The 14,276-nt window shown below is 42.5% G+C and overlaps 1 protein-coding gene across 2 annotated transcripts in view; it reads left to right on the plus strand.

Moving 5' to 3' along the window:
* Positions 1 to 14,276, plus strand: part of Sema5a (semaphorin 5A) — a 427,756-nt gene that overhangs the window by 346,646 nt on the left and 66,834 nt on the right. For both annotated transcript variants that reach the window (XM_040757698.1, XM_040757699.1), the window contains exon 13: positions 3,800 to 3,917. In XM_040757698.1, the coding sequence (XP_040613632.1) occupies positions 3,800 to 3,917 (118 nt within the window). The remainder of the gene's footprint in view (positions 1 to 3,799; positions 3,918 to 14,276) is intronic.

Consider the following 14,276-nt stretch of genomic DNA (forward strand, 5'->3'; position numbering starts at 1 on the left):
GGACAGTGAACAGGTTTCTAAGAACAGTCAAGTGTTCTAAAAATACAGGTAAAATTGACTCCTATAGGTTCTCAGTTTCCCTTAGTTGCGTTAGCTTGTCAATCTTTTGGGGTTCTCTTTCCTGTTGGATATTTAAAGATGCTCTGGGAAGGGCAATTAGATGAGATTTCCCAGATAAACTGGAACTGGGATAGGGGAAGGGGATGGAAACATGAGGTATTTGGATGACCAAGATGGGGGATAGATGGAGAGAGAGAGAGCAATGAAAGAGGTATCTTGATATATAGAGGAACATTATGAGTTAGGGAGAAAACTGATGCCAGGGAAACTCCCAGGAATCCACAAGGATGACCCCAGCTAAGACCCCCCCCAGCTCTAGTAGAGAGGGTGACTAATCTGGTCTCCTCCTGTAATCAGATTGGTGGCTACCATAATTTGTCATCATAGAACCTTCACCCAGTAAGTAATGGAAGCAGATGCAGAGATTCACAGTCAAGTCCTGGGTTGAGCTCTGTGAGTCCATTGATGAAAGAGAGGAAGGATTATGTGAACAGGGGGGGGCAAGATCATGACATGGAAAGCTACAGAGACAGCTGACCTGAGGTCACAGACTCTAGACTAAGAGCTACGGCGCCTGCATGGAACTGACATAAGCATGTGGTGAGAATTGTGTAGCTTGATCTGTTTGTGGGACCCCCTAGAAGTAGGACCATGATTTGTCCCTGGTGCATAAGCTGGTTCTTTGGAATCTATTCCCTGTGGTGGGATGCTTTGCTCAGCCTTGATGCAGACAGAGGAGCTTAGTCCAGTCTCAATTGATATGTCCTGCTTTGTTGACTCCCATGGGTGGCCTTACTCTTTCTGAGTAGTAGATGGGGATTGGGAAGAAGATGGGGGGAGGGACCACAGGGAGAGGAGGGAGGAGAGGCTATGGTTGGTATGTAAAATAAGTAAAAAATTAATAAGAAAGAAATGCAAAAAATTATATAAATAAAGACATGGTGATGCTGGTCTAAATGGAAATCTAAGCAATCAGTGAGTTCTAACCAGTCAGCTAGGTAGTTTTGTACATCAGTGGAGAAACACAGCTGAAAGGTTTTACTAAGAATGCAGGTGTCTACTCAATGGCTGCGCAGGTTCCCTCCTACCTTTGAGCTTCAGGTTCTAGCTGTGCAGACAGTCCCTTGAAAAACCACATCTGCAGTAGCATCCTTGGCTTCCAACCTGCTCCAAAAGCAACAGTGACCGAGCTCCCCTTAAGATTTGTTTTGGTTTTGTTTGTTTGTTTGTTTTTTGAGACAGGGTTTCTTATTGCTGTATAATTTACTGAACTCCTGATTTTAAGAATAACCATTCCCATGAAAACCCTTTACGTATAAAAACGTTATGAACTTGGGACCCTGTGAAGATATCAGTATGTGACCGTGAGCAAGAACTCTGACTCTCTGGGTCTGTGGTCATAACAGTGACAGCAGAGACTGATATTACACAATAGTTTAGCACAAGATAAGAATTCAGTACAACAGGGTTCCTTTTCTTCCCTGATGAAGTGTTACTGTCAGTTAGCATAGGTCCTTCTGTAATGACATTGCCTACAAGTGATCTTTTGTACTATAGGAACACTCCATTGAAAATTGGCTTCAAAACCTTTCTGTCTTCCACCTACAAGTCAAAAAATAAACACTCCAGTTGGTTGTGGCAGTGTTTGCTAATGTCCCCGGACCTGGAATACTGAGGCAGTGGGATATCCAATTCAAGATCAGGCTTGGCTACGTACAGACAAACTAAAACACATAAACAAATAAGGCACAGTAAGTTAGGGCAGGCTGAAGCAAACTGAAGATGAATTGACAGGTTCATAGGTTACTTTTACACAGCTGCACCCAGTGTATAAGATTCTGCTCTGTGCCACAAATTCTTCACCAAGCGCTTTATCTTTCTGAGCAAATAAAGAGACTCCAATGTGTGCTAGAAATGTGCTTTCTTCTCAGCATTTCATTTGCCCTTTGAGGTGTGTAGTATTTACAGGGAAGTCTTCAATGGTTCTCAAAAGCTCTTGATTTGGTCCTCGTCTTTGGAGACTAGCCTCTATTGATTCAAACTCTGCTATCCCATCAGGCTTTGGATACTAATCTCTATTGCTTCAAACTCTGCTATCTCATCAGGCTTTAAAGACTAGCCTCTATTGCTTCAAACTCTGATACTCCATCAGACTTTAGAGACTAGCCTCTATTGCTACAAACTCTCTTATCCCATCCACATGAGCACCTCCCAAGTGAGTTTTTGCCAGAATCTCCTGTCTTTTATATGTAGTGAGGAATAATAACCCATCCCAAGTATACACACGGACTTTGGACTCCAATAGAACAATGTGAGGTGCACTCTCACCCTGAACTCTTGGGAAAGGGTCTAGGCCCTGCCCTATATGAAATGACACACTATAGACACCCCCATGGAGGGCCTCACCCTCCCTGGAGAAATGAGGGGATAACGGGGGGGGGGGGGAGGGCACGGGAGGAAGGGAGGGAATGGGAGAGGGACCTGGAACTGACTTGTGAAGCAACCTTGATTCTTATCTAAATTTAAACTGGAAAATAAAAGAAAAAAAAAGATTTTGGGAAAATGGCTTTGTTCAACAGTAGGATGCTATTTTCATAACTGACAGAACTATTTTAAAATGTTTCTGCTACTATAGATTCCTTGGCCTGGTAACAATTCTACACTTGAAGATTATGTTGTAGTATATTAAATATTAATATTTTGTCTTAGGATAGCAATTATTTCAACCTAAGGGACACAATTATTGTCAAGAGAGCAGATAAAGTCATACTAATAGTTGGTTTTATTCAAGTTTTTCACCATGTTGATGTTATTGTTTCCAAGCAAGTACCTCAAACTCATTATTTTTTAATCCTTATTCTTGTATTCTTATTGAGTTAAAGAGTAAAGAAATGAAAATTTAAAATGGAAATGCCACTTTCATTACACCCATCAGAAACTCATCTTTACCATATAGCCTCTTTGAAGGATCCAACTTCCAAAAATAATGTCATAGTGATCGGTTTAGGATCGAAGAGGAGGAAATTATAATTTGGTGACTTTCTGCTGAATGGGTATTTGTATTTGGACCACAGTTGTAATATGTAAAGAGATGGAACGTTAGAAACAATTAGAACCCTCAGCCCTGTAGAAAGATAACTGTTATTACAGGCGGAGTTTCAGGGCCCAACCCTTCACTCTAGTACAGAAGCTTTGTCCCCAAGTGGCTTTGCAGGATAGGAGGCCCCGAGCAGAAGAGGAAGTCCATCAGATGTCTTCCCTTAGGGAAGCTGGATTTTACCTGGTGGTCATGTTACTTTACTAAAAACAACAACAACAGAAGACGAAGAAGGAACCTGAGCCCTTTGAATGGTTCTTTAACTGTGGCTGTGCTGTGGTCACCCATAATGGTGAAAGTGGGGTCACAGACAGAGCAGATCCCAAGGTGAGGCGCATGCTTGGTGTGCCGTTCTGTCAATGAGGAATAACTCGCTGGCCTCTCTTGAGGACTACAAGCAGAAATGTGTTACCTTGAACTAGTTCAATACCAGCTCACTCCCAGCACCAGTTAGCCTATCACAGCCAGGCAATGTCAAAGTAGGAAGCAGGAGTCATTCAGTCCCTCCCTAGATCCCCATCTCACCTATGTCTGATTCACAGGTCACACTTGAAAGATGTCCATATCCTCAGAAATGTCCTGTGGGTGTGTTCCTACAGTAAATGATCTACACAGTCAGCACGTGTTCATGTGTGTTTTCAGTGCCTGCATTGGCGCCCAGGACCCTTACTGTGGCTGGGATGTGGTAATGAAGAAGTGTACAAGCCTGGAGGAGAGTCTGAGCATGACACAGTGGGAGCAGAGCATCTCCACCTGTCCGGTATGTGCCCACCCCATCCAGCTTCCAAAAGCAAGTGGATCTGCTTTTGCAAACCGGAAGCAAATTTGTGATTTCTAATTTTCTTCTATTCCTGGCTTGCAGGATAATCTTACTTGCTTTACATTGATTTAAAGATTCAACAGCACGGTTGAACATAATAAGATCCTCCTTTTTACAATTTTTATCTTTATTTTTTTGGTACAGAGTTCCGTGTGGACGCTTGTCCCTGTTACACCAATAAACTGTGAACTTCCGCACCCCTTCATTCCCCTAGGGGGCTGTAATTCCAGAAGTTGACATAAGTAAAGGTTTGAAAAATAAGTTAAAGGATATTACTGTGGCCCCATGTGGAGCAAATTCATAGACCTTGGTCAGGGTCAACGGAAGGCCTGGAAGAAGCAGACTTGTGCACATTCCCATATGGGACCCTGAGGAATGAAGAGAAACTGGCCTATATTTACAGCCAAGCTCTGAATCCAAGAAAAGCAAATCTCTCTGTTTATTCAGTGTGTCTGCTTGGATCACTGCTTGGAGAAACCAGTTTTCCTTTATTTCTTTCTTCTTTCTGATGTCCTAGCATATGAACAGTAACTACCAAGACTAATGTACTCAAAGTGTGTTATTCACTCTGTGTCATACAGCTGTGGGTTTCTGCCTCTTGGTTGTGAGCACTCTGCAAGGCAGGGGTTTTGCTTTCCCTGGATATATTAGACACACCTCAGGCTTCTGAGTTGCCAATACAAATTCCAGAAAGTGTCCCTTTCCTATCTAAACCACCTGTTAATGAAGCCTGTCCTTCCTTCTACTTGTAAAGAAATGAAGCAGAGTAAAATTTGGAAGCATCCTTCCCAAACGTTCCTATGGGTGATGAGTTCTTCACACAAAGGAGTTGGGGTGGACATCATCAAATCTAGGTGTCCAGTGTTCCCAACAGGGATTAATTTTAGAAGAGTGGTTCTCAGTCTCTGGGTTGAGTCCCCTTCAGGGGTCAAAAGATGGAGTCATATATCACATATCCTGGATATCAGATATGTACATTACGATTAATAATAGTAGTGATACTGTAGTTATAAAGTACCAATGAGAATAATTTTTTGGTTATTGAAGGGTCACAGCATTAGGAAGTTTTACAACCACTGACTTAGACCTGTTGGCTTCGTAGTGCAAGGTCTTGAATTTTAAAATGAATTTCTCTTCCATATCTCTTGAAAATGGTTTGGAAAAAACAATGAACTGAGGAAATCCTTTCTCAGTTTTAAACATGTTAGGAGTGTAAAGGCAGTCAACTTAAATTTTATGTAGAAGGCAAAAATGCAATGAGCGGCATCCCAAGTGTCAGTCTGTATAGACGTCCTCATAGACAGTCAGTGCATCTTCCTGCAGACTTTTGTCCTGGCCATTTCAATGGTTAAAAGGGGTGTAAGAGGCATATAACATAACTGCAGTTTGTCCTAATGGTTAGAACATTTCTCCTGCACCTATGACTAAATATGTGAGCAACTGAGCTAGCATGATTATGCAGAGAGAAATTCACCCCATGCATTTGCTTTATAACAGATGCATGTCTTGGGTATTCTACAGCAGAAAAATATTGAAATGAAAGACTCCAATGTTTAAGACATGACCAAAGTGATACAGTTAAATCCACAAGACAGCATGGACTTAAATCACAGCCCGAAAATATGACCACATTCCTAGTGTCAGTTATACATAACAAGGTCTGTTTTCCTAGACATGGGTGTGTCTATTGTATAGAATCCCATCCTCTTTCCCAATGGATTTGGCAAGTGAAGAATATTAAAAGGAAAAAAATAAGACCAGCAATAATATTACTTAGGTTTTAACTTTTTACTTTAAATAGTATGTCTATGTTATTTGCTCTTTTATCTCACTAAAAGGAAAGATTACATTCATTAGAAAAATCAGTGATATCCACATTTCATGATTTTGATATGATATTGATTCTAAAGTGTGTATTTTATACATTGCTGTCATTTTAATGCAGTCTCTTTAATTGAACTTCCCATACTGAGGCCTAAACCTTGCTAGGCCAGCATTGTGTCATCAGGGTGTGTCCGACCTTGCAGGTGCAGTCTTGAATGCTTTCTAAGATGCCAGTTTGTTTTAGACACAGTTCCTTCTGTAGGATGCTTGCCTCCATCGTTACACACAGCAAGTAGAACTTTCTATATAAGTTGAAGCCTTTTAAAGAAAAACAAGCATTTCATAGTCTATGTAAAAGTTCATGTTGAAAGAAAGAAAAATGATCTTATTACATTGAATCCAATGAGTCAAAGGCATCTTGATAGGAAGTAACACCCCAGACACACTTACATGAACCCACCTAGGAAATACATCTCCAAACCCCTCTGTCAGGCACGGGAGTGGTGGGTTAACTGTTAAAGAATGTACATTGCTCTTGCAGATGACCCAAATTTAGTTCCCAACACCCACATTAGAAGGCCCACAACTTCCTTAGCATCACGTCTTGGCCCATATGGGTACCTGTACTCCCCGCCCCACAGACACATATATAACTAAAACTAAAATACATAAATCTTGAAAAATCACTTTGTCAACAGTGGATGTCCCATCACGGATGTTCCAGTCAAACTCCACATACTGCGTGTGATTTACAGCTGTTTTAGCTTGGCTGCGGTTCTCTAGGAGAATACCTGAGACCAAGTCATCTATAACACACAGACATTTATTACACACAGTTCTGGAAGCCAAACAGTGCAAGATCAAGACACCAACATTTGCTCTCATGAGAATTCCTTGCTGGGTGCCCACATGGGGAAAAAATAGAAGAGCAATGGAGCCAGGGTCACGCTGGTACTCCTCTAGAAAAAGCAGGTAGCACACCCTCCACAGAGAAACCTTCATGCCCTGATCAGCTCTTAGCAACCCATTTCTTAATGCTATCACCATGGCAACACTTGAAGTTTGGAAGAGGCACTTCAAACCATAGCAGGAATTCTCTAGGGCTTTAGTTTTTGAAAAGCACACTTATTTCCACTAAAGAGGACCAGTTTTAAAATGCCTACACATTTTACTCTAGAAGACTGTAAAATGGTTTGCTTCCATGCTGTAGAATATTCTATTTCCTTAAGAATTATAATTAAAAGTATCTCTGTCCAGTTAAGAGAGTTGTGGTGCTTGAGTATATACATAAACAGGCATATACAGACCAAGGTCAAGTACATGTCTTTTCCTGAGTTGCAATGTTATGAACCAGGGTTCCTGTAGTCTTAGGAATCTACCTGGGCTTCGCTTATGTCCTTTGGTGTATATGCACTATATCATGTGATACAATACAATGAATCTCCATTTCAAAATATTCCCTGTAAGAACCACTAAAACCCATGGACCAGATGAGCATCTCAGTGTCTCCCATTGATGGTTCTACTTAGGACAACTGTGTAATTAGCTATTTAGATCAAAATGTACTTAGGCAGTGGCTGGAACCAAAGCCTACATTTAGATGGCAACAGATGAACTTCTGTTATATTTCCCTAGGGGTCTATAACTATTAGGAAAGAAGCCAGACTTCATATTTTGAGTTTCTGGCAGGATCTAATCTAGAGGAATCTGACCTCCCACATTTTTGCCTCTTCTTAAATGACGGAATGAAAAAGAGAAGAATGACCAAACCTGCCCTTTATATTCAGAGAGTAGATGAGACATCGTTTCTGCATTTTGCAATAAAAATTCGTATGGGAGAGAAAAAGGAGATGAGAAGGGGAGAGGAGAGGGGAGGGAAGGGGAGAGGAGAAGAGGAGAGGAGAGGAGAGATACATCTGTTCCTGGACAAGGAAGGGGATTTTGTTCATGTAAACCATCTTTTTATTTATGCCTGAGCTTGGGCCAGGCTTCTGATCCCACCCAAGGTTGAAAGGTACTTCTCACTAATGGCCTTTTCTAAGGCATAACCCACAGGACAGGATCCATATGCTCCTTCACAGCTTTCACTACCCCAAGATATGGAGATCTCTTATGGCGTTCCTGAGAAGGGATGTCCCTTAAGTGTCATTCTACCTCTGGGATCTGTGCTATTGACTCTGCAAGTGTTACTTCCTACTTGGCTGGTGGGTTGTTTCATGTCCATGGTGATGTCCATGGATGGGCACTATTGTTTCATTTTAGTGATGAACTAACTGGGACTCACAGGCACCAGATAGAGATCGCCCCTATTCCCTAGTCCACTAGATGCCACACAGGACTGCAGCGGCATCCTCTGCAAAGGTACAGTCTTTCCTTATAACTCATCTGAAGAGATAAGCTTGGGGTGGATATTAAATTGATGTCATAACATGAGCCAAAACTTCCTGAGGAGCTTATCCAATATCCTGCTTCATGCAGACACTGGAAGTAGATATCAAAGACTGAGGAAATAAGGAAAGATCTAGTAATTCTGAAGAAAACATGTCCAGATAAACATTTAAGGCCAATTTAGTCATAAAACGACAGTAGTTAGAGGGATTGGAGATGTAGCTCAGTGGTTAAAGCACTTGTTACCCTTCAGGAGGGTGTGAACTTGGTTCCCAGCACCAATGTCTGAATGAGTGACTTTAATTCCAAATGATACAGCATCTTCTTCTGGCCTCATATGGATACACACACACACACACACGCCATACACACACACATACACACACTAATAAAAGCACAGAACTAAATGTTTTAATAAAGAATATTGGTCAAATGTAAGAAGAGTGTAAAGACGTACCTGTGCTCTCAACTAATACACATGCACACTGGGTCACTGGAGACCTGGTGAATGAATGAGTCAACATGAAAGGATAATTCTCAGTAACAAAAATGGATCCTCTCTATCTAATTCTTGGAAACTATTTCTTCTGTGTCTGGAGAGGTAAAGTTGCATGCACCTGACTCTTGGGAGGCTCTTGCAGAAAAAAGACAAACAAAACCATATTACCGAAGCACAGCTGATAGCACAGCACAGGTTCCCCAACCAATTTTCTCGCACTGGTTCTTGGATCTTTTACAGACACATCTCACTTGGGGTATGATGAGGATTCAAGAAAGCATCACAATGAATTCCCCGTGGTTGTCACATCCTGTGGATGACTGGTGCATATTTTACTCTGACTTAGTATTTGATAGCATGAAGCACAGGCTTTAAGAAGAAAGTCACTTGGGAGAAAGCTAGAGAGAAGTTGGACATTTCATTCTAGAGTGCTTTCTTTCACCTCACATTTACCAGTGCTGGAGCGGGACCCAGACCTTGTCTATGCTAGCCAAGCATCTGCTCATGGGGCCAACCACCAGCACTTGTGCCCTTTTAAAGAAAGTTATGAAAATCTTAAAATATCGTAATTTCAAAATTTAAGACCAGCATGTACACCATTCTTCCTAGTCCTGTCTTCTAGGCAGATTCTCAATCTTAGGCATCCAGAATCCAACCAGACATGTGGCTAACTGCTGTGCAGGGAGTTTGCTCACTGCTCTCATGCTACCCTGAGGCTTGCACATTCTTCTGGTTCCAGAATGTATTGTGACAAACTTAAACAACTCTGGATTGAAGATGCCTCTCCTGTCTTCAGCCTCCTCATTGCTAGACAGAGCTGAAGCCATATTCGTTCTGCACGTTAGTCGCTGTAGCTGCATTCTTACCTCCTGTGTGTTCCCGACCCGTGGCTGCCGCTCCTTCCCCTTCTACTTTTTTATGGAAATGACTACCATGTTTCATTGGTCTTTACTCATTGTCACTTATATGAAGTAAACCTCCCCACTTTTCTATACCACCTATTTTAGGGGGGTGGGGTTGAGACAGGGATTTTCAATGTAGCTTTGGAGCCTGTCCTGGAACTCACTCTGTAGACCTGACTGGCCATGAACTCACAGGGATCCGCCTGCCTCTGCCTCCCAAGTGCTGGGATTAAAGGCATGTGCCACCACCACCCTGTCTTCTATGCCATTCTTATCAGCTCATCTTTGCTTTGGTCATATATTTAGGAAGGAAATTCTAATGGTATCTCTCTGCCTAAATCCCTCTTTGATGTCAGAAAGAACAAAGAATGTCTAGTGTAGTGAATCTTGGTAGGACATAAAGGGAGATGGTTGCCAGGGACACCAAGAAATACCTAGGGACATTTTAAGATGACATACAAGGTAAATGTTTATTACATTCCACCTTCACAAGACAGTACTCAAAGCAGAAAGAATTCAAAAAGCAGAAACACTTTTCTCTCTTAGCTGGAGGAAAAAAGTTTTTATAGATGCTCCAAAAACTCTCCTTGTTGAGTCTTTCACAAGAATTCCATCTGAATGTCCAGTACTGACTAAAGTCACAAAATCCTTGTGTGTCATTTATCTTTTCACGGCTGTTATAGAGTAACTGTGAAAGCAAACTTGAAAGGAAACAAATGTATTATGCCCCATGGTTTTAGCCCACAGTCATTAGCATCCATTGATTCTGGGCCTGAGATAAGACTAACCCTGATGGCAGAGAACATACTGCATGGTCAAAGCTGCCAGCCTTCTGGAAGTCATCAAATAGGAAGAGGACAGAGTTCCAGGGATAGGACAGCCTACACCCATGACTCACTTTGTCCAAATAGGTCCTACCACCTCACAGCCCATCAAGTACTAAATTTGTTGTAGTGATCCATTAGTAATGATGTTGCCCTCATCATCCATTCATTTCTCAATAGTGCTACACTCTAGGAACCAAGTTTTTAACATGCAAGTCTTTGGAATATTTCTAGTCTGTCTTAGATCAATTAGGATCCACCAATAGCCTTGGGGTTAAATGCTAGTGTTTGCCCTGAATAATGTTGGACAATAGTTGATGTAAGGAGTTCCAAGCCCTTCTTGTTCAGTGTTTCTTGCATAAAACTTATTTACTCTAGTGGCATTCCTATCCAGGGCTCCTTGGATTGCAAAACTGAGAATTGCATTTTCCCTACAGAACAAGAGATACATTTCAAGGAAGCACATGGGTAGAGCTATGGGTGGTTTCTTTTTCCATTTTCTTTTCTTTGTTACTGTTATGCTCTATTTCTTCTTGGTTTCTTCTTGGTCTCACAACATTAGAATTTTCTATGTAGCATTCAGACAGATAACTATCCAAGCCATTGCTCTGTATTTGTATTTTCAAGGAGAAACACAATGGAGATGAACTTGGAAAGAATTTTCTTTACCCCTAATCTCCTAATTTCCCTCCAATCATCTCTTCTTCTCAGAGTTTCTGATTAATGTTTAGAGGATTCAGATATCCTAAAAAAAGGAAAAAGGTCATTCATAACTTACATTATCCTTTACTCCTTCACTGAGAAGTAAGATGTTTCAAGTGACTAACCATATAAAGGAGCTCAGTTTCTTCCATGAGCTGTCCATGCTAAGGCCTTCCCTTCCTTGGTACAGGTGTTCAGCCTGTTCCTCCCACTTCTGTAGCATTGTATTGTTGGCCTGGATTCAGCTGTGTCATGACGGTTGGAAGGAGCATGGGGTTTATCTCCCTTGCCCCTTCTTCAGCTCAGAGCTTTCCTGCCAGCAGTTCCATGATTCCATGACAAAGGCCATGCATACACGATGGTACCTAGCTAGCTCTGTCTCCCACCTGGCTCCAGCAGTGCTACCCACGTTCTAACCCTCAAGCTTAGGACAGCTGGGTCTCCTTGCCCAGCTGGTCCCTTGGTTCTGCATCGTCTCTTGATATTTTCCCAAAGCTCTCTGGTCTTGTCACCTCCCTGCACAGTCCTACAGACTGTCATTCTATTTCCTGGCAGAGTCATGACAGACGTCTCATGTGTGTATTTCTCAGTGTGATGCCCCAATGACTAGGCTTTTCTGTTTGTTCATTTTGTTTGTAGGCTTGCTTTTCCCTGACACAGAACTAATATTCTGGAGGCTTCTGGTTCCTTCTCCCACAACAGGACTAGGTCAGGGTCTAATAAATGGAAAAATAGGCTTTATACAAGGAAGAGCTATTTTTATATAAAATTTTATATTTGGGGTAATGTTTTAAACTGCCTGGATGTTGGTGCTCTGTGTATTACTGTTTGGAGCTTTTCGAGTTGTCTTGATTTATACATTTGCTTAGATTCACTGTTTAGGTTTTTGCATCAGATTTGAAGAAGTGTGACATATTGTTTTCATGTATAGCTGGTTTTTCCAAATGGGCCAGGCATTGGTCTGTCATGCTCAGAGCAGTCTTAGAACCCCAGCAGGCATCATGAAGCTCTGGCTCAACAGGCCTTTCTTTTGCATTTTATCTGCTCAGCAATTGCTCTGTAGGCCTCCTGTTTCACTCCTGAACAATGCTAGCCAATGGTATAAACCTATCCATGATTTCTAAAATTATCCACTATTTCCGATGTGAAAACACCCACAATAGCTTTGGCCCTCCTTTATCTTACCCATAGTATCAGTTTTTGTCCTGGATTCCCTTTCCCAGAAAATGCCCTCTAGCCAGGTCTGTAAACACTTGAGAAGAGTTTTCTGTCATCCAGATCTACTCTGCCTTGATGATCACAAAAATGCCATTGCAGAAGCATGTACACTTCATTCATCTGCACATCCAGGATGAACAGCAGCGTTCATCCTGATGATGTGTCTACTGCTCAAGGAAGCCATGGGCTAATTGCCATGCAAACACACATGTGCCTCTTCCTTTAGCCCCCAGAATACCCCACAGGTAGATAGTTGCTATCCCTTCTCATTTCTTTGTTGGAATCTCCCCACCTGGGCAGGCATGTGGCCGAATTAGTGAGATGTTCACTCCTGTTCAATGCCCTAGGGCACAGGGGAGGAGAAAGCTGACTCTGCAGACTCCCAGGGAATCTCCACCAGTCTCAGAAGTCAGTACCTTCTAGCAATGCCTACAATGGCATATATGAATAGTCAGGATAGTGTGGGCTATGTGTATAGAAATAACACAAATCACCACACGTAACCTCTCATTCCCTGAATGAGAGACTTAGGATTTTTACATTGATAACAAGAATCAGTGTTTATGTAGCCGGCAAAAGACTGTATATGGTTCTTATCATAGACCTAGTTACATAATGGATAGGTACCAGGAGGAGGTTGGAACACAAATGTGAAAGATATCCAAAGAAGGTCCTTTGCTGATTTAGCAAGAGAGTCTGTCAGCTCAAAGGTCTGAATCATCTTGTCATGCAAGGCATGGTGCTCCTCAGAAGTGCATGGTTTCCATGGAACCCAATGGTCCAAGTAGGACCTGTGGCCAGGAGTGTTATAGGGACTTTGGGGAGGAAGGAGCTTCCCCTTGGGAAATGTGCCTTTGTTTATCTACTCATGTTCAAACTTGCTCTCAGATAGGGCACCTCCACATCCTCCCTCGGCCCACAGTCAATACAGAAGCAATGGAGATTGGAGGGAGAGCTCAGTTCCACCCACCTTAGGAAATTAAAACCATTAATGTTGACAGAAAAAGAGAAGGAATAGAGAACCACACTGCGGAGCCATTTCTGTTACAATAGATTGTAATTAGCCAGCATATCAGAGAAAACCACCACAATAATGTGCAAATATTTCCCATAGTACTTAAAGAAATTCTGTATCAAAAGTGCTGTCCCTTCTGAGGCTTGTGCCTTTCACGTAATGACTGGCTGAGAAGACAGTCTGGAGTCAGAGAGTGCAAAGAGAAAATACACAGTGTGCTCATCATCAGAATTCATCAAATGAAGACTCATCTGTCTTCATACTAAAATAGAGGCTGGGACTTTAGTCCTTGGATACGGAGCCTAACCTTTGGCCCCATGAGTCTCCCTTCTCAAGGGATCTCTTATGGCATCAGAAAGTTACTCACTCTTCACTGTTCAAACACTGATGTCCCAGGCCACATGGGAACCCATCACCACATGACAGATGATGCCAGAGCCCAGCATTCTGCCTTCAGTGAGCTGCAGGAGTCTCCACCACCATGGGAGAGTCTCCAGCATTGTGTGAGAGTCTCTGTCACTGTGTGAGAGTCTCCACCACCATGTGAGAGTCTCCAGCACTGTGTGAGAGTCTTCAGCACTGTGTGAGAGTCTCTGCCACTGTATGAGAGTCTCTGCCACTGTGTGAGAGTCTCTGTCACTGTGTGAGAGTCTTCAGCACTGTGTGAGAGTCTCCAGCACTGTGTGAGAGTCTGTCACTGGGTGAGAGTCTCCAGCACTGTGTGAGAGTCTTCAGCACTGGGTGAGAGTCTTCAGCACTGTGTGAGAGTCTTCAGCACTGGGTGAGAGTCTCTGCCACTGGGTGAGAGTCTCCAGCACTGTGTGAGAGTCTCTGTCACTGGGTGAGAGTCTCCAGCACTGTGTGAGAGTCTCCAGCACTGGGTGAGAGTCTCCGCCACTGTGTGAGAGTCTCCAGCACTGTGTGAGA

The sequence above is a fragment of the Mesocricetus auratus genome, unplaced genomic scaffold (genome assembly GCF_017639785.1).
Source record: "Mesocricetus auratus isolate SY011 unplaced genomic scaffold, BCM_Maur_2.0 Super-Scaffold_100015, whole genome shotgun sequence".
NCBI lineage: Eukaryota > Metazoa > Chordata > Mammalia > Rodentia > Cricetidae > Mesocricetus > Mesocricetus auratus.